Source organism: Syngnathoides biaculeatus, chromosome 7 (assembly GCF_019802595.1).
Source record: "Syngnathoides biaculeatus isolate LvHL_M chromosome 7, ASM1980259v1, whole genome shotgun sequence".
Lineage (NCBI taxonomy): Eukaryota > Metazoa > Chordata > Actinopteri > Syngnathiformes > Syngnathidae > Syngnathoides > Syngnathoides biaculeatus.
Window position 1 is genome coordinate 80,545 of NC_084646.1, and position 21,468 is coordinate 102,012.

At 40.3% G+C, this 21,468-nt stretch overlaps 1 protein-coding gene across 3 annotated transcripts in view; it reads right to left on the minus strand.

Annotated features, from left to right (window-relative positions):
- The window catches only part of ect2 (epithelial cell transforming 2), a 194,579-nt gene that overhangs the window by 2,010 nt on the left and 171,101 nt on the right, over positions 1-21,468 (minus strand). Inside the window, exons 22-24 of one of the 3 annotated variants that reach the window (XM_061825545.1) lie at positions 17,662-17,816; positions 1,946-2,053; positions 221-349 (exon numbers count right to left, since the gene is read on the minus strand). In XM_061825545.1, coding sequence (XP_061681529.1) covers positions 221-349; positions 1,946-2,053; positions 17,662-17,816 — 392 coding nt within the window. Of the gene's footprint in view, positions 1-220; positions 350-1,945; positions 2,054-17,661; positions 17,817-21,468 lie in introns of those variants that run through there. The other 2 variants (XM_061825546.1, XR_009795813.1) reach the window with 2 other exon arrangements.

A 21,468-nucleotide genomic window follows, 5' to 3' on the forward strand; every position in this document is an offset into this window, starting at 1 on the left:
AAAGATGTTAATTTCAACACATCGTTCATGGATTACACAGCACTACTTTAGCTACCCCCCCCCCAAAAAAAAGGGAAAACCGAAAATGCTTGGTACGAAATGCAGACCAGTGACAAAGCTGAATCTGGTGCAGTGTTAATATTTTTATTACGCATGCTCACTGGCAGACCACTTTTGGCACAATCAATTTATCACCAAATCACAAAATAGAAATACTTACAGCCAGGGTCAAGGTGCTGGGGTTTTCAGAGCTCAGTCGCTGTTTTTTATCATCTGGGGTACTGCTGGACATAAATGCCCTCTGGATGACACGCTTTGGTGTCTTTGTAAACGAAAATGCTCTTGTCACCTAGAACACATAATATAGCAGTTAAATTGTATTTTGCACCAAAAATATTAATATTATGACAGGTCATGACTATGTCGAAACTTCTCAAGTTAAAATGGAAATCTGTAAAGGGTAATGCACTAACTCGCATTTTTGACGATAGGATGTTGAGATCTCATACTTTGATTTAGGCCCAAAACTTTCACTTCAACAATCATAGATGTAATCAAGATTGATGTAAAAAATAATTATAATAATTTTATACATTAAAAATATTGAAGTCACTACTTATGAATGAATATATGATTGTGTAACAATTATGTGCAACAATTAAACGGTATACAGAATTCTTCTTATAAGATTACATAAAGTAATATAGTGCAAGAACTTTCCGTTGGTAACGTTGACAATTTATACAATGGAATTTCATACACGTTGGTTATATGCATTGGAAGCACTACAGTCATTGCTATCAAATAAATTTGATGTAACATAGTGGTAAACATGACCCTGTCTCATCTTTTTTGGAATGTTTTGCAGACAAATTCCAAGTTTATGATTTGTTAAAAATGAAGTTTATCAGTTTGAACATTTGATATCTCTTTATGCAGTGTATTCAATTAAATTTTTTAACATGATCTGCAAATCATTGTACTGAATTCTGTTTTGTTTCACACAATGTTGCAACTTAATTGGAATTGGGTTTGTGGATGGCAGAAGAATTTTGTCAAGAATGTCTCAAAACACTTGCCCATTAAACCTTCATTCACTGACATGACGTTTACATTAACATTTGCTGAAAAGCAGCCATATACTATTAAGTTCCAACCTCAAAACTTAAATGTTGGTATTGTGTTTTGAGGGTGATGTGCAGTGCCATTTCTCTTCCAAACGTAGTGTGCTATATGGCATCCAAACAGTTAAATTTTGCTCCCATATGACCAGACTATATTGGACTATACTATATAAATTGGGCATGTCACCACGCTGTCGAGGTGGTCTCGGATGAAGTGCAGTCGCATGTCATCTCCAGGTGGAGTGGGTTGATTAAAATTGGAAATTGGATTTTTGGGAAGATGAATTTTGTTTTGAAGGTCCCATATTTTGGCTATTTAGACCTCCACAAGAGACTCTAACACGGACTTAGTATAAAGTGTAAATTTCCCTCTGACACTTGCATCTGTTTGACCAGCTTTTAAATCCACTTTGTCTGTCACGGGGTATAACCCCCTTTCCTTGGATGAGTTGCCTCCATGTCCAAAATGTGAGACCACACGTCTTTGTTTTGTTGACTGCGCGAGCTCAGGCGAAAAGAGGTAGGCAGAGATCTTTACTTGTTAGTTGAGAAATTGATGAGCTTGAGAAATTTAAATGAACTCATTTCATGCCTTTAAGCAGAAAATTATGTAAAACTCAGGAATGTGTGGATGACTTAAATTCAAAAGTCACAACTACAACTGAGCCAATATTTCATGCAAAATCTATCAAAAGTTGATTTGGTAAAATAGAGCACCTTTAAAGCCATGTCACCTAGGCTTAATAGAAGCCCGGAGTGCAACTTTTTATGTATCCATTGCATAAAAAGTAGTGAAAGAAAAATCATTACTTTGCTTTTACCTTTTTGGATGTCTTTTTGATAGCTCTTGAGGCTTTGCTGAGGGTACTGTCCATGTCTTTAGTACTGACTTGCAGTGAGTCTGGGTCTGTACAGTGAATAAGTTCAGCCTGTTCGTACGATATAAAAAAAAAGGTTTAATAATTTACGAGTAATAAATTAGCAAAAACAAGACAAAGTCATCCTTTGGCTCATCTGTGTAGAAAAAGGCTGTAACAATCATTGAAAGTAATTATGACAAATTAAGGTTAAAAAAAAGTGCTTTGAAGTGATGCCATGACATCATCCACTCAGGGCAGCATATCATCCCCTCAGGGCAGCATAACATCCCCAATTTGGAGAGCGCATGCCATCCTTTTCAAACTGAGGACCATGATTTCAGATTTGGATGTGCTAATTCTCATCCCACCCTTTTCACACTCAGGTCATGAACTGCTCCAGTGAGAACTGGAGATCACGTGATGAAGATAACAAAAGCACATCATTTGCAAAAAGCAGAGATGCATTACTGATGTCACTACAATGGACACCTATCCCCTTGCACTGGCTAGAAATTCTATCCATAAAAGTTATGAACAGAAATCGGTGACAAATGGTAGCCTTGGGGGGGTCAAACTCTCACTGAAAGAGGTCACTTACTGCTGGCAATATACTGTAGCATAGCATGCCATTGTTTTCCAACTACCTAACAGCCTATATCAAGGGGTTTGGTACCCCATACTGCCACAGCACCCCCGCACAGGATTTACTGAGGGAGAGAATCAAACGATTTTTCGAAGTCCACAAACCGTGTAGACTGGTTGGGTGAACTGCACCATCGAGGACCCTGCCAAGGGTGTAGTCCATTGCTCCACAGCCAGGATGACAACCACACTGCTCCTTCTAAATGTGAGATTTGATTTCTCGATGGACCCTCCACTCAGGTATCCTTGAATAGAGCTGACCAGGGAGGGTGAGGAGTGTGATCTCTTGTTGTTGCAAAACACCCCCTGGTCCATCCATCCATCCATCCATCTTCTACAGCTTATTCAACGTCGAGCCGTGGGAGCAGTAGTTTTAGCAGGTATGCCCAGACCTCGCTCTTCCCAGCCATTTCATCTAGCTCTTCTAGAGGGGATCCTGAAGCCTTTCCAGGCCAGCCGAGAAATAATCTCTCAAGCATGTCCTTGGTCATCCCCTGGGTCTCCTTCCGGTAAGATGTATCCAGAACACCTCACCAGGGAGGCGTCTGGGAGGCATCTGAATCAGATGCCCCAGGCACCTCATCTAGCTCCTCTCAATGCAGAATAGCTGCACCTCTCTCTGAGCTCTTCCCCAATGAAAGAGCTTATCACCCCATCTCTAAAGGAGAGCTTCAAGACCTTCTGGAGGAATCTCAATTCGTCTGGTTGCATCCGGGATTTTAATCTTTCAGTCATGATCTACAGTTCGTGACCATAGGTGAGTGTAGGAACTTACATCAATAACTAAATTGAGAACATTGACTTTCAACTTAACCCCTTCTTTACGACAACGGACCGATACAAAGTCTGCATCACTGCAGACACTCCACCGATCTGCCTGTCAATCTTTTGTTCCTTTCTTCCTTCACTTGTTGAACAAGACAAGATATAGCAGTGGTCAAAATAATAGCAGTTCAATGTGAGTAACCAGGAAAATCCAAGTTTTAAAATGTTTTTTTTTTTAAATTGCGATGTACCAAGTTACCAGCAGGTGCAGTAGATTCTCGGAAAAACAACAGGCCCCAGCATTCATGCTATGCACATTCTTAAGCCTGTGCAATTGGACAATTTGTTGAAAGGAGTGTGTTTAAAAAAAAAAATGCAGTGTAGCATTATATCAGTGAGGTCATCAATTTTGTGAAAAACAGGTGTGATTCAGGTGGTCCATATTTAAGGAGGAAGCCAGCACCTGTTGAACATGCATTTTTCCTTGAAAGCCTGAGAAAAATGGTCGTTCAACACATTGTTCATAAGAAAAGCGTACTTTGATTCAAGGTTTGATTGGAGACGTGAAACCTTATAAGGAGGAGCAAAAAATATAGGCTGTTCTTCTAAAATGACATGTAATCTCTTGAAATAGAGAGCAAATCCAGACAAACATGTCAGAAAATGGAAGACAAAAATTATAATAGATCACAGAAGAACCAGAATGGCAAAGGCTCAGCCAATAATTAGTTCCAGGATGATCAAAGACAGTCTGGAGTACCTGTAAGTACTGTGACAATGAGAAGACCTCTGTGTGAAGCTAATTTATTTACAATTCCCTGCAAAGTCTCTTTTTTTAAAAAAAGGCATGTGTTGAAGAATTTGCCAAAGAACGCATCAACTGGCCTAAAGAGAAATGGGGAACATTTTGTAGACTGATGAGAGTAAAATTACTCTTTTTGGGTCGAGTGGCTGCAGACAGTTTGTGCGACGACTCCTATATATCAGATACCAGGGATCATGGATTGGTTTGCATGTGTCAAAATACTTGAAGAGGTCATGTTGCCTTATGCTGACGAGGACATGCTCGTGAAGTTGGTGTTTCAACAAGACAAAGATCCCAAACACACTCATAAACATGCAAAGTCTTGATTCAGAACAAACAAAGTTATTGTCATTGAGTGGCCAGCCCAATCTCCGGACCTTAATCCAATTGAGAACCTGTGGGGTGACATCAAAAATTCTGTTCCTGAAGCAAAACCAAGAAATATAAATGAACTGTCGAATGTTGATCAGGAATCTTGGAGTGAAATAAAAGATGAAAGGTGGCGTAAATTGACTGACTCCATGCTACTGTCATGACCAGAACACGAGGCTGAACCCAAAATGCACAACTCACGAGATCAGGTACAGTTTGGCTTTTGGAACTCTGGTGGGATCTCATTCATTTTCAGGGCCACAAAGGAGCTTTTTTACCACCTGAGGGACCTCAACCCCAGAAATTTGAGAGCCTGCCTAAGAGAACCCAGACTCTGCTTCCACATGGGAAGGTGTGTCAGTGGAATTGACCCCTCCGTAGAAATTGCGTCATCCGCGTCGCTGACCAATCAGAGGCCAGAGATCTGCATAAACCACGCCCCTTGTTGGCGTCTGCCATTACCTCAGACAAAGTCGCATGGTCCAGTATAGCTTTTGTTAGCGTTTTATAACGTATTTGGGTAAGAGGTGTAGTCACGGACTTTGTAAAAGTGACGACAGGTATCCTGATAGGCTAGTTGGTGGAGTTCAATTCGTACCCTTTCCAAAACCGAAGACCGAGTACGAAAAATGTCTTCGATGGATCAAACTTTGTGGAAGACCGCATCATCAACTGAATCCATCTAAAATCAACCGGAACAGATATGTTTGCACGAAGGTAAGCCATATTTTTGATTTTCAATACACGTCTCATATAAATGAATTAGCAGTTCTTCGCTTGCATAACATAGCTACGTGTGAATGATTGACACACTTGATCTGTGTTGAGCGATACTTTGCGAGGACCTGACTGCACAAACGTGTCTCTTTGTTGGCGGCTAGCGAGCTAAGATAAACCGGACTAGCGAATCTTAAAAGCCTTCTACGTGCACCGAGACACCAAGACTGAAGGAAGGATGTCTGAGGACACTAAAGTAGTGATTGGCGTACTCGGTCGGGACTTACGTAGGTTCGGCACTAATTCAAGAATAATTATTGAGGGGAGCGTGTGACGTTACACAAAGAAAACGAGAGAAACAACTCGTAAATCAAGCCTCGCCTTCTTTTCCTTCATACGGCGGTTCGCAAACTGCTATACAGATACACATACAGATTCTGCAAAGAAGTGTGATAGGTAACACGAAAATAGGAAACTGTCAATGACGAATTCGTCTTTGGGTTATAATATATTTTATTATGTGGCTTCTCTGTCTTCCTCTGACTCCGGAAAGATCTTGCGCTAATATCAATGGTTTCTCCGTCGATATGCATGGAAATACCATTGAAATACCCCTCGCTGAAATACTTGAAGCCCTGCTGTCTGCTTTTCAACGATATTTCACTATTCGCTAAGAATGCGAGTGAGAAATCAGCTGGTAAATCGGACAATTTCGTTCTAGTCTTTTCTTCCTGCGCCGCCATTTTTGCTAATTGTTTGTCTGAGGTTAGCACACGTGGGGTGACGTAACTTCAGGAGGCGTGGTTAAGTGCCCTGTACGGAGGGGTTCGACACATTCTCCCCACCGATTCACAACATCCCAGGTCGAAGTCAGCAGCGTCCCATCCTCACTAAACACAATGTTGAAGGTTTCTATTTTCAGGTGTCATTTATCAGACAGATTAGGCGGGATAGAAGGAGCATTGAGGACAAGTGCACTTCCTGTATTAGCAATTCAGGTATGTGTTTCAGCATGACTTACATCCTTGGTTTTCTATGTTGTTTTCTGGCCTCTGGTTTCAATATCTTAAATTATATTCATTATTATTGATACCTGTTCACCATGTTGCTGTATATTATATATATATATTAGTCTTAATGTATTTTATTTTTAACCCAGTGTAAGTGACCATACTGTAAGTGGCGCCTAAGATATAATGTATTGTTGATAATTGACAAATATAAACTTTAAAAACTTTGATTTTTAGAATGTTTAATGGTGTTGTTTCAATTTCTTACAGGAAAGAAGAATGTAAAAGGAGTAGTAGGATTTAGGATAGTTAGCATCTTCTATGTCTCAGAAGGACTGTCAAAATGTTCCTCCATCACAGCCCCCACTGTGAGGATACACTGTTTATGATGAGCATGAGTTCTTCCTTGAAAAGATTGCCATTCGAGCAGATGAAATATGTAAAATTTCAATGTTATGAATTTATCTACAAACAAAGCACATTTCCTCTAAATTTGGACCGATTGGATCAATAATGCCTGGGTGGCAATCTTTTCTAGGAAGGATTCAGGCTTGTATACTTTTTTTGTTTACTTTTTTATTTGGCTCGAAATTTGTTACAATAAATCAATTTTATTTTAATAATTTGTCAGACAAAAAAACTAATTACATATGTAACCAACCTTATGTGCCTTATCTGATGGCATATCTGTCGGTTTTATTTCAGTATTTTCTGATCATCTACAAAACGTTATTGATTACCTGCTAAATAATGTCAATACATTTTCAAAAGTGATGCTTCATTGCCTCACAAAATAAATACAATATACCAGGGATAAAATATAAAAGCTTTGTTCATTATTATATACATAATTGATGTTGTGAACAGAAACAGGTGCAATGATTTTGGTGCCTTTAGGGTAATATTCCAAGAAATTTGAACTATGTGTGGGTGGCTGTTAAATTGTAGAACGAGGATCTGGAGTTGGGAGCTGTTTGAGGACAATATGATTCCCAGCCAGTACTCTACAAAAGAGATAAATCACACCGTTCCTCAAACTCTTAGCAATTCCTCTCCACTCCTCTGTGGTGAGGACAGGAAAGAAGTCATCCACGAGACAGTCCCAAATTGTTATAGCCACATCAGAGATTGTCATGGAGACACAGAAATTGCTTGAAATGGTCCTGAATGAGTCCCCTGTGGTAAATTATCTGCACAAGGCTCCCAAAATAGAAACCTCTCCCGTTTTCCCTGTTAGTGCCACAAATAAAGCAAATGCACATGAAATGGGTATCTTACACTCCTGCGATCAAAAGTCAAGCAAGGGACGCAGAGTAACGGCTAATGTTGTGTTTGATGTGAATGCAGCATAAACTCGAATGGTACCCAAGTATTACGTTTGGAATTCCAAAGACATTTGGGTTTCAGAAACAAGTACAGTCACAATGCAGGTCAAATTGTTCTCCATTATTGCTTGTATACGGCAGGAGCAAATGTCTTCGCATCCCAGAAAATAAGTCTCTCCCTCTTTCCTTATTTGTGTCACAAATAAAGGAAATGTGATTTCAATGTCATCACTGGCTTGTGTGTTGCCAAGTACCATGTGAAAATGGGACTGAACACCCAACGTGCTAGTGTGACAGAGTGCCACTCACGCCAAAGTTTGCTGACCTCTATGTTCTCCGACACTGCGGGGGTGTCTGATTAATGGGTTGCAACACCCCGTTTAACTGATTTAAAGCCCAAGTGTCATCCCTATAAACATTCTAAAAAAAGAAAAATACATATAACATTATTCACTTCAATGTCTATACGAAAAAATAAATGTGAGCGGAGAGTGCGTCATCCATGAGCAAAGTTGCAGAAGTGGCATTCTACGATATCCAAGTGGCCGCAATATTGGCTGTGTCCTCCGTCCGTGATGTCACACGGACATTTGCCAATGAAAACACGCGGTGCACCATAACTATGGGAGACAAACACGCCCCGTCTGACACGGAAGCTCTTTTCGAAGGAGAACACCACACAACCGAGTGAATTTACCGGGGGAATATTACACTATTGTTTCGAGCCCTCGGGGCAATGTTACACTATTGTTTCGAATCATATTCAGATGATATGCGATCCGCATCACCGTACGATCCACTTCCGCGGCGGAGATGAGCCATCGCGGCTTATCGCAGCAGAGCTGTCCTGCTTTAGAGGGTTGATCACAGACACCGCAGTACTGAGCAACACAGTCGAGCCGGGGCGCTTTATGCGCGCACGCGGCTCAGTGAGGCATTCTTGGCTGGGTTCTTCAGAGCCGCCCGCGTCCGCAAAGCCCGACGCGCGGCTTTCGCAGAAGCAGTGACCCCCAAATGCGGCGCCTTAGCCAGTGTGACTAATTTTCGGCGCCGTGGTGGCATATAATGGAGTCGAGCTGTGCTGGTTTTAGGGGATGTTCAAAGCCGCCGCAGTACTTGTTGAACACCGTTGAGGTGGGGCGCATTACTGTCTACCTGTTATTTGGAACCCACGATGCTCTCGTACTCTGCACCCGTCCAATCTATTTTTCACAACGAACCGGGTCTCTTGCCAACTTATGAAGGCTAAATCCATTCTCCTGAGTGTACAAGCAATGCCCAGCAATGCAATGAGCCTGCATTTTGGCTAACACGAAGGAACAGCAAGCTACCTTCCCGGAGGTAAAAACAAACGAGTCCACTTGGGGGCACTGCTGTCCTTTATGTCACTTCCTGCTTCTTCTCGAAAGCAAATCCCTCGAGAGGATTTTCATGGTGGGAGTTACAAAAAGCTGTATACGTCGAAATCATGTTTTGTGGTGAAAAAACGCATGGGCCCTTATTGGCTGACATTTTTTCATTCATAACATATTAAAAATCATCAATTTCATGACAGGAGTCCTTTAAATACCACGACTAATCCTGGAGAAATGAATGCAACATCGAGGATTTTATACCTAACACGCAACTACAGTGCTATCTTGAAATACGAGTTTAATTTGTCCCATAATGGAGCGCTTATCTCAAATTGCCCTTATGCCAAAACAGATTTCTCCATTGAAATGAATGTAAATGCCATTAATCTGATCCATCCCACCAAATGCCACCCTATTTTTTATTTTCCACATCTTCAAATAAGAAGTGTATTTTAAAAAATATATATCGTATTGTACTGTAGATCCATCCATTATATTAGCCGCTTATCCTCACACGGGTCGCGGGGAAACCCATGCACCCACGGAGAGAACATGCAAACTCCACACAGGCGGGTATGGGATTTAACCCCAGACCTCAGAACTGGGAGGACAACGCTTTCCAGCTGAGCCACCGTGCTGCTGTTTTGTATCGTATATAAACAAAATAAAATGGAAAGAAAGGAACTGTTTTTATAAAGCTTATTTAACTTGGAGATGAGAAAACTTTTGGTAACAAGATACTGGTGGAGGGTGGAAAAGGCAGATAGAAGATGTTTGTGAAGGAGATGGTTTCTCAGTGACTTTCGCTCAATCTCTTTACACTCTCTGAACTTAATTGGAATACGTTTTTTTTTCCTTTCATTTTTCTGAACTTAATTTGTACCATTTCACTAACCTACTTCATCTCTTGCTTGTCATACAGTGCCGACGCTTTTTTCTTTGCTCTTGCTCTGCTTGCTTTGCCTCTGTCAACATTTTTTTTTCTTCCTGATAAGCTTGTTTTTCTTCTATTTTTTTTTTTTTTTTGAGAAGCAGCGACTCCTGGATACTTTTAAATCTGTGGGACTGTATTTTTCTATTTTTGTGGACAATCTGTTGTTTCATTATGTGAGCGTGGCCTGCTAATTAGCACAAGCTCGTTATTAGCAACAAGACCAGCCGTCAAGAAGCCTCCCTTCTCTACTGAGGACTATCATGGACTACTGCAGAGAGTGTCAATTCTGGAATGGGAAATCTGCCGTTTTGAAGTCTATGTGGGTGTAAATGGAAAGTTGGGGAATTAAACCACTCTACAGATGCTTCAAAATCGTGAGCAGAGGTGTGCTAACAGACAGCCACTTAGTTCAACAACGAGGACTGACGTGAACTGTGGAAAGAATAACGCTCGCAGATAAAGTTGCGGGTGTGATTAGGGATGGCCTTAAAATAGCCTACTGGATTAATATAACAACTCTAAATTAAAAATAAAATAAACATAACTAAAATAGAAAACTAAAATTTAAAACTCAGAAATTATAATTTCCAATTTCAACTGAAATTTGTAGAACATGATCTAAAACAGTATTTAAAATTTTTCATCAATAAAAATTCTTGATCTGACAAACTTGATATGAATTAAAGTTAAATGCACTGGCCTTTCAAGGAATAAACATGAACGGTCTATCCCCACAATGTTTTGAAAATGCTGAAAGTTTAGTTCAAGATATTCGGCGTTCGTGGCAACAAGCGAGCGATACATTGGAGCAAACATTCCTGTTGGCAATCATGAAGTATTGTTGTGGGGGGGCACGCACCACGGGACTGCTGTAAATAGGAGGCCGGCTTGCTAGAACGCATCTTTATGTGCATGCGCTCGAGGTATTAGCCACACCTGAATCAAGCGACAAGGTGGATGATAGTCTGTTTTTTTTTTTTTTTTTTTTTTTACGCCGTCACACTGCCTCGCGATCGACGCAATGAGTACCCCTGGTGTAACTGAAATTCATTTGACATGCCTCATGATGTTGATGACTGTCAACGTAAATGCGCTCGCATTACGTGAAGCAGTTCTGAACATGCGCTTTCGTACATGCTTCGTACATGCTCAGTACGGTTAACTTGCATTTTGTGTTTCCCGATGAATACCGGTTGGAGCAGGCTTGTTGGGTTAACGTTTATGAAAGAGACCACGCAAAATAAGCGATGTCTTGAGAGAATGCGAGGGGAGAGGCGTTACTCTTACTAGTGTTTGTGCCACAACATGGCTACGCTTGTGAAAGCTAAACAACGAACTCAAACGCATGTTCGTCCAATGTTGTCAACTCATATATGGATTAATTTTAGGCAATTTTTCCTCAATTTTCCGGAGCTATTTTCATGAAAATTAAAAAATCCGGAATTCCGGGAAAATCCGGAGGACTTTCATCACTGCAATGTAACTGGGTGATTTTAGGTCTTTCTATCTGTGTTTTTTTAGTTAAAGGTGACCAGAACTGGTGCCAGTTATTTGTACAGAGTACAACTATTTTGTCATAACAGGGGACTTTACCATTCATGTTGACAATAACATGGAAAAAACATCCAAAGAACTTTCTGCAATACAAGACACATTTGACCTCTCTCAAAATATTAAGAGTCCAACTCACACTCAAGGTCACATCTTAGACCTGGTCATCTCTCAGGACATGGAAATTCTATCGATTGACATTAGGATATGGCTATTTCTGAACAGTTGTGTATTTTTTTAATTTCACATTCTTCCAAAAGTTCAGACAAAATCTCTCTCTATTAGGAAAACATGCATAAATGAGATTACTGCCACTAAGTTTATGGAGACTGTGGCTGTGCCACAGACTGTGAATGCTGAGACAATTGATGAATGTTTGGACAATTTCACCTCGAAAATCACAAATGCCATGAATGCTGTTGCTAAAACTAAGACCATCCTGAGACAACCGAGGACACCGTGGAGGAGCACAATGATGGTCAAGAAATCTAAATCGGAGTGTAGGAAAGCAGAACACAAGTGGATAAAAACTAAACTCCAAATATATAATTACCTCTACAGATAGTGTCTTTGTAATTTTAACCAAGAGTTACAGCTAGACAGCAACACCTTTCTGAAATCATCAGTAAGAACCTAAACAATACTAGTGCTTTGTTTGCTGTGGTTGACAAGCTTACAACCCCCCCCCCAATCAGATATCCAGAACTCGTAACAGCTGATAAATGCAATGAGTTTGCCTGTTATTTTAGTGAAAAAATACAATCCATCAGGTCAAATGTCAGCACAAATCAGAAAAAAGATAGAATTATCTCACATCTGAAGCCACCCAGAGAAAACTCTTAACTTGTCGGATTTGGTTGCAGTTGACCAAAAAACTGTAGAGAAAACTGTTCAGCAGTTGAAACCAACAAGCTTTCTCCACTCGGTACCATCTGACTTTTTCAAAACTATTGTAAAGTCAGTGCGACCTGATTTAGCAAATAATAATAAAATAATAAAGTAGCTGCTGTTAAGCCTCTTCTAAAAATCAGAGCACTGGACGGTTCCATGTTAGCAAGCTACAGACCCATCTCAAGTCTCCCGTTCAGAGCCAAGATTCTTGAGAAAGTTATTTTTAATCAACTCAGCAATTTATTGAATTTAAATTGACTTTTTGACAAATTTCAATCAGGTTTATGAACTCGTCACAGTACAGAATCTGCTCTTATCAAAGTGCTAAATGATATAAGGTTGAACACTCACTCAGGAAATGTCAATTTTGGTCTTGTTGGATCTCACTGGGACTTTTGATAAGGTAGATCACAATATAACAGCTAAACAGGTTGGAAACGTGGGGAGGACTAAATGGAACGGTCCTTAAATGGTTTAGGTCCTACCTGGAGGAATGAAGCTACTTTGTGACCATTGGAGGTGCTCGGTCTCACCGAACGGCAAATGACCTGTGGGGTCCCTCAAGGGTCAGTTCTTGGAGCTCTCCTGTTCAGCCTGTACATGCTACCCTTTGGTCAAATTCCTCAAAACTTTAATTCTGACAGCTATGCAGATGACAGACAGCTATATTTTGCAGTGTCTCCAGACAACTACAGTTCAATTGCAGTATTGTGCCACTGTCTAAATAAGATAAATAAGTGGATGAACCAAAATGTTCTTCAACTAAATTCCAACAAAACTAAGACAACTGTTTTCGGCAATAAAGAAAAGAGAATTACTGTTAGTAAACACCTGGACTCTCTATCTTTAAAAACCAAAGACCAAGTCCGAAACCAACCAATCATGGTGGTGGGGGTATATTGCTTTCGGGCACGTGGAAGCAGAAAAATATTTTTCTGAGTGAAAATTACAGGAGCGTCGCCAAGTAGTGTTTTACGAGTAGTTTTGTACATAACTTGTTGACACGAGAATCATTATCTTTTTTCATTCAATCATTTTCCGAGCATGTTATCCTCACCAGGGTCGCAGTAGTGCTGGCGCCAATCCCAGGTATCATCGGGCAAGAGGTGGGGTACACTGTAAACTTGTAGCCACCCAATCACAGGGCATATAGAAACAGACAACAGTCACACTCACAATCACAACGAAGGGCAATTTAAAGTCCCTAATCAATGAATGTTTTTGGAGATGTGGGAGGGAACCGGAATGCCTGGAGAAAACCCATGCAGGCACGGGGAGAACATGCAAACTCCACACAGGTGGGCCTGAGATTTGAATCCCAGACCTCAGAACTGTGAGGCCAATGGTCTAACCAGTTGCACCACTGTGCGGCCTCCTAGTTTATACTAATGTGTTAAACTTTTTTTTTTCTTAAAAAGAAAAGATTGAAGATTGAATTTTCTTTTAAATTTCTAATTGAAATTGGCCAGGAGTGCATGTGCGCCGACACTCCGGCCCAGCCTCCAGCGGCCCTGAGGTAAATGGAGGTTGAGATCCCTGCTCTAGAGTCTATACGTGCACACACTCAATGGTTGACATGTTCTCTAAAATCCCCTCTCCACACACTGGCTTTCAAATCTGAATGACAGCAAGGCACTCTCTTGGGGCCACGACAGCTTAAAGCCCCTGTCCAAATACTCCACGCAAAAATTGACTCATTTTCCGCTCCACATATGGGTCATGGGTGTGCTGGCACTTATCTCAACTGTCTAGGGCACATCCTTAACTGGTCGCTGGCCAAGTGTAGTTCCAGTTTTCAGACTGCACTGTGTGTGCCGGTGTACTTTATTTTTTTCTCGAGACAATCAAATAGTCATTGGTGGTTACTCATTTCTGTAAACAAATGTGGTTTCAGAGGGGACTTTTGTGATAACTGTACATTAGCACTGAAACCAAACTGATTCCTGAGTGACGACTACTACTCGATAGCTTAGGGCCGGTCTAGCATGGTGTGAAAAAATTATTCGCCTGAATTCCTGATTTCTTTTTTTTTTTTTTTGCATCACAGACAAAGGTTTCAAATCATCAAACAAATTTTAATATCACTCAGACAAAACACAGCGAAATTCATTCTTCCATGAATCACAGCAAGTTGTCCTGGTCTTGAGGCAGCAAAGCAGCGCCAGACCATCACACTGCCACCAACATGCTTCATTGTTGAAATAATATTCTTTTTTAATCAAAGGTTGTGCCATTTTTCATGCCAGATGTAACGCGCCGCATAGCTTCCAAAAATTTCAATTTTTGACTCGTTAGTCCACAGAATGCAGATCATCAAGATGTTTTTTGGCCAGGTCTTTGGTCTTTATGCTTGAGGCATCAACACTGACCGCAACTGAGGACAGCGAGGCCTGCAGGTCTTTATATGTTGTTCGAGGTTCTTTTGATCCCTTCTGGATGAGTTGTCCCACTTTTGGAGTAATTTTAGTTGGATGTCCACTCCTGGGAAGGTTTGCCTGTTCCCAGTCAAACCCCCCCCCCCCCCCCCACACACACACACACACACCAGTTGTGTTTTGCTGGAGCACCAAAACCTTGCAAATGGTTCTGTGACCTTTTCTAGACTATTTCAATCACCCCCCCCCCATTTCTTCTTGAATTTCTTTGGCTTGGAGCATAATGCATTGGTTGTTGAGCTCTTGTAGTCTACTTCAAGTTCTCTTACAGATTCTATTCAAGTGATTTCTCGATTCAACAATTCGTGTTTTAATCAGGTTTGGATGTGGCTTGTGAATCTGAACTCACCTTTGCCAAATCTGTGGTTAGCCACAGCAACTTGGTGATTTAACGGGCAGGGGGGTAATTACATTTTCAGAGAGGGTCAGAAAGGTTTGGATTTATTTTGTGCCTTAATAAATGTAATTGTCATTTGAAAATAGCATTTTGTTTTTCCTTGGGAGTTCTGAGTAACATTAAAATTGGATTGATGTTTTGAAACCTTTGTGCGTGATATGGAAAAAAACTCACGGCACTGTAGCTGACTTTGCTAATTACTCCTTGTCATCCTCCTGTGATAATACTTGTCAGGGTTCTGCTTATTTGACACTGTGGAGGCAATGATTTCGGAGCAGTATGTAGAAAGTGAAAGTGGACTTTCGTGAAAATTCCTGAAAATACAAATGCGAGCACTAGCATAAAAATTTTTGGGAAAAAAAAAAAAAAAAAGATGGCTGTGGTGCATTCTGGCGATACCTGTGAACAAAATTCAGACAAAAAAATGAAAGTAAAATTTCTAAGTCCTGACAAAAAAACAAATTGGGCAGAAGTTCCCCAAGGGCGAAGCCCAGATTTTTTTGCCCTGTATCACTGGATAGCACAAAATCATATTTGTCATTAAAATATGCTTAAAATATGCCATCTTATCTCAAGACAAATTAATTAAGTTAACTATTCAGAAAAAGACATCTAAAATTGTCCTTTTCCCTACATTACACATAAAACACGAAAATATATCCTAGAATTTTTACATCGTACAGCAAAACATGTTAAAGAAGTTGATCTGTAGTAATTACTATTAACGTTTAAGTCTCAAACTTGTTACGTCGCGTTGTACTTGACCACATTGCTCACTATCTTAGATATAGATCTAGTAATACTAATAGAATAATCAGTTGCCTTTAATATATATATATATATATAATATATATATATATATATATATAATATATATATATATACACACACACACACACATACATACATACACACACACACAGTCGCTCACATGTGAAAAATGTACAGGTGTGGTCAGTCATGCTTGCAGATAAAGTTGGGGGTCTGATTAGGGATGGTCTTAAAATAGCTACCTGGATTAATATCACATAACTGTAAATTAAAAATAAAATAAACAAATACATAAAAATAGAAAACTAAAATTTAAAACTCATAAATTATACTTTCCAATTTACACTGAAATTTGTAGAACATGATCTAAAACAGTATTTAAAATTTTTCATCAATAAAAATTCTTGATCTGACAAACTATCTTAAGAAAAGTTAAATGCACGAGCCTCTCAAGGAATAAACACGAACGGTCAATACTTGCAATGTTTTGAAAATGCTGAAAGTTTAGTTCAACATAATCAAGCTAGCGAAACATTGTAACAAACATTGCTGTCGCCAATCGTGATGTGTTGTTGTGTGTGTGTGTGTGTATGTGTGTGGGGGGGACACCATCACCGCGAATGCCGTAAATACGAGGCTTGCTAGAACGCGCCTTTTTGTGCATGCACTCGATGTATTGGCCACACCTGGATCAAGCAACGAGGTGGATGATATATTTTTTTTTAAACGCCGTCACACTGCCTCGCGATCGACGCAATGAGCACCCCTGGTGTAACTGAATTTCCTTTGACATGGTTCATGATGTTGATGACTTGCAACGTAAATTATATATATATAAATAAAAAATAAACGAGCATTACGTGAAGCAGTTCTGAACATGCGCTTTCATACATCCTCAGTAGGGTTAACTTGCATTTCCTGTTTCTGGGTGAATAACGGTTGTTTTGGAGCAGGCTTGTTTAGTTAACAACGTTTACGAAATAAACACGGACATGAATGTCAAGACCAGAGAAAATAAGCGACGTCTTGGGAGAACGCAAGGGGAGGGGCGTTACTCTTACTTGTGTTAGTGCACCAACATGGCTATGCTCGTGAAAGCAAAACAACAAACTCAAACGCATGTTCGTCCAATGTTGTCAACTCATATATGGATTAATTTTAGGCAATTTTTCCTCAATTTTCCGGAGCAATTTTCATGAAAATTAAAAAATCCGGAATTCCGGGAAAATCCGGACTTTCAGCACTGAGTATGTTAGCTACACTAGCCAGCTAGCTTTTTTTTTTTTTATATGAAAGAAAATGTGTTGACATCGTCAGTAAATATGATAGGTTGTGAGAGTCCAAATCTTATGTCAGTCAAATTCTTTGCACACTTTTTTCACAAACAACAAGCAGGCAATGACAATCATGTTCGCTCAATCATTGCCATCCTTCAACTTAAGCAACCGCACGTTTTCTCATCCACTCGAGACCAAAAATTTTTCATTATCTGTGGAACATGAACACATGGCAACGCCTCAGAAAAAAATATGGCCAAAGTAGATGATCATAATACCACTGCATTCTCAATAAAAGCCAGGAAACCCCTTGCTTAAGTCTAGAAAAGTCTAATATTTCAGAATTGATTTGGATCAAAGATAATGCAGAAAATTAATAGCATGCATTATTTGTGTAAACACTATTTTACATCATGTGTGTGTGTGTTACCGCATCAGTCCGGCAGATGGTGTTGGCTACATGTCGACAAAGTGTTCGAAGCCAATCACATTTCTCTGTTTCCTCTCCAGCTAACTGAAAGCTGAACAACATGTTCTCCTGTTCGGTCGGCGGGCGAACAACTAAAGCAAAAGCATTCACACATTCTGAAAGAAAGGATACAGGAGAGAGTGTGTGTGAGAGAGAGAGAGAGAGAGAGAGAACGAGAGAGAGATTATAAGTATTTTTCAAAGTACAAAAACACTCAATCCAGAACATTCTCGCATTAGACAATTTTCTTGGGTTGGTCATTGCCCCTGTTTCCTTCACCAACATGTCCATTACAATCTGCACCAATCACAACTCTCTCTCTGTATGAGATGCTCAGAACTACTTCATCTAGTTCCTTCCAGAATTTCTCTTTCAACTCTAGGCCACATCCTACTTTGTTGGGGCATTGCCCCTAATCACATTATACATAACACCCTCAATTTGAAATTTCAGCCTTATCACTCGATCTGATACTCTTTTCACGAAGACATTCTTAGCCAGCTCTTCCTTTTAAACAACCCCTACTTCATTTCTCTTTCCATCGACTCCATGGTTTCATAATTTAAACCCTGCACCTAAACTTCTAGCCTTACTACTTTTCCATCTGCTCTCTTGAATGCATAATATAGCAACCCTTCTCCTAATAATCATGTCAATCAACTCCCGAGGTTTTCCTGTCAGAGTATTAACATCAAAGTCCCTACACTCACTTGTAGGCTGTGTGCATTCCACTTCTTCTAAAGAATTCGCTTTCCTCCTCCTCTTTGTCTTCAACCCACAGTAGCTGAATTTCCACTGACACCCTGCAAGTTAAACGGTGTTGGGGCGGGCATTGTTATCCCGGGCCATGACCGATCCGGTATGGTATTCTTTGGATGGACGCTCATCAAATCATCTCATTTGTTTGGCAACATTTTATGCCAGATGCCCTTCTTGACACAACCCTCTGCATTTATCCGGGCTTGGGACTGGCCTACAGATTGCACTGGTTTGTGACCCAATCGGGGTGCATTGATATTTGGGCTGTAACATATTTGACAAAAATAAAATTTTTGTATTGATACTGGTGTTTGGATGGAGCGGACCTACAAACTCAATTCCAATGGAGTTGGAATGTTGTGTTAAACAACAAAACAGAATACAAAGACTTCCAAATCATGTTCAACATATTTCATTGAATACACGACAAAGACAAGATAGAGTGGTACCTCTATTTATGAACGTCTAGTTATGAAAAAAAACTCAGGTGATAAAACGCCACCTCGGAAAACTATTGTCTCTAGTTATGAAAAAATAATTCATGATCTGAAAGGAAAAATTAGCCACTGGATTTCAAAAATTCCACTGAAGGTAAACATCCTGTATCTTTTTTTGTGCGGCGTGTTAGAGGTGCTCTCCAATTGGTTATAGACGTAGAATCTTCCTGGCATCCGATTGGCAAGGAAGAAAGTCAATCTTTACCCATGATGCTTTTTGATTCCCTTGGACATTCGACTGTCACCAAATCACGGTAGCACTCTTAAAAGGTAATGCTTATTGGAAAAGTAAAAATTTTTCATTTGTGTTTTTTGCAAATTTATTCTTTGTTCACCATGGGCCCCAAGAAACTGTGAAATTAAGTTGTTTGTTCGTACGTATGTTTTCTCTCGACTGTCAAAGTTTGCCTCCTCCTCTGTCCTCCACCCTTACCAAAACTAGACGTGAAATTACTTCCGGAACAGATTAATTTCATAAGTAGAGGTACAGCTAAACCATATAATTCAGCGTTAGTGGGGACTGGCAGAGAGTGACGTTACGAGTTCTGACTAGCCATATACGGTGGTACCCTTTACTTATGAACGTCTCTAGTAAAAAATTCAGGCTACGAAATGCCTCCTCGGAAAAATATTGTCTCTATTTACGGAGGAAATTCAAGATATGAAAGGAACAAAATCAGTCCTCGATTCCCCAAAATCCACTGAACGTAAACAGTCTGTATCTTGGTTTGTGTGGCGTGTTCGCACTGCTCTCCCTTTGGCTATTGGCGGAGCATCTTCCTAGCATCCCATTGGCTCGGAAGGAAATCAATCTTTACCCATGATGCACATCCTGTATTGTGCTTTGTGTGGTGTGATAGAGCTGCTCTCCCATTGTCTATCACCATAGCATTTTCCTGGCATACCATTGGCTAGGGGGGACGTCAATCTTTACCCATGATGGTTTTTGATTCCCTTGTACACTCGACAGTCACAGATGCCTTTTGCTTGTCCCTTACTGTTCTCTTCGCATAGCTGCACAACGGCAAAGATAATGAACATAATTTTTAAATTATTCTTTACATTATGTACTTTGAATGCTTATTTTTGGTGTTGTGTGTGTGGGGGTTGTTGGGTTACGATTAGGCTATTTCAGGGGTTGGTAACCTGTGGCTCTTTCATCCTTATGTTGCGGCTCTGCATGGCTTGCCAAAATACATTATCTCTCATGTAGATTATTTGTCTCAAAAACGTGCATCATGTCTTCTTCTTAAGTTAAAGTTTTTAACGTTTTTCTTCAAATCTTGTGAAGTTTCAGTGATCAGCATTTACCTTCTTCTGAAACGTTTGACAGCACTTGACATGTTAGCAGGGAGATTTAACAGCCGGCATGCGCAGAAAGCTCAGCAACACCAACATGTAGTTGTAAATTTAAATGTTCAATAGTCCGAGGTCTCCATTGTCGGATGTTTTGCTTCATAATACGTCACACATTTTCAATGGGAGACAGGACTGGACTACAGGCAGGCCAGTCTAGCACCTGCACTCTTTTACTCAGAAGCCACACTGTTGTAATGTGTAGAATGTGGTTTGGCATTGGCTTGCTTAAATAAGCAAGGGCATCCATGAAAAAGATGTTGCCTGGATAGCAGCATATGTTTCTCCAAAACCTGGATGTACCTATCAGCATTAATGGTGCCTTCACAGATGTTTAACTGAAACCATGTCGTTAGCTGGCACCAACACAGACCCATACCACCACAGATACTAACTTTTTAACTTTGCGTTCAGTCTGGATGGTTCTTTTCCTCTTTGGCCAGTAGGAGATGACATCCATAATTTGCCAATACAATTAGAAATGTGGATAAGTCAGACCATAGACCACTTTGCACCAGACCAGCTTAGATGGGCTTGGCAACAGAGAATCTGACGCCATTTCAAGGTGTTGTTGAAAAACTGCTTGAGCTTTGTGTACTAGAGTTTTAAGTCTGACATGTTCATGAATCCATCTGGTGACATCCTTTACACATTGATGTCGGTTGTTGATGCAGTGCCGCCTGAGGGATCGAAGGTCATTGGGATCCAATGCTGGTTTTCGGCCTTGCTGGTTACATACAAATTATCTGAAACTTTTGATGACATTATGGACCACAGATGAAATCCCGAACCTTATTGCAATTGAACAGTGGAGAAATCTGTACTTAAACATCTTGACTATCTTCTGACAGATTTCTTCAAGTAGAGTTGAACCCCGCTTCATCTTTGCTTGTGAATGACTGAGCAAGGGAACCACCCACATGTTCCCAATAAGCCTGTTTACATGTGGGATGCCCATCCTTAAGCCGTTAATTAATCGTCATGAAGGGGTTTCTATGTCCCAGGGAGCCTAAAAGTTAAGTTATCTGGGGCTTCACGACCCTGGTAGGGTTACTGACAGCAAAAAGGTTCTAGGTGAGAGATCACACAAAGTACAGCTTCATAAACCCCTATGATGAGTAAAACTAATTAATGGAGGTTTCCCTTTCCTAGAAGC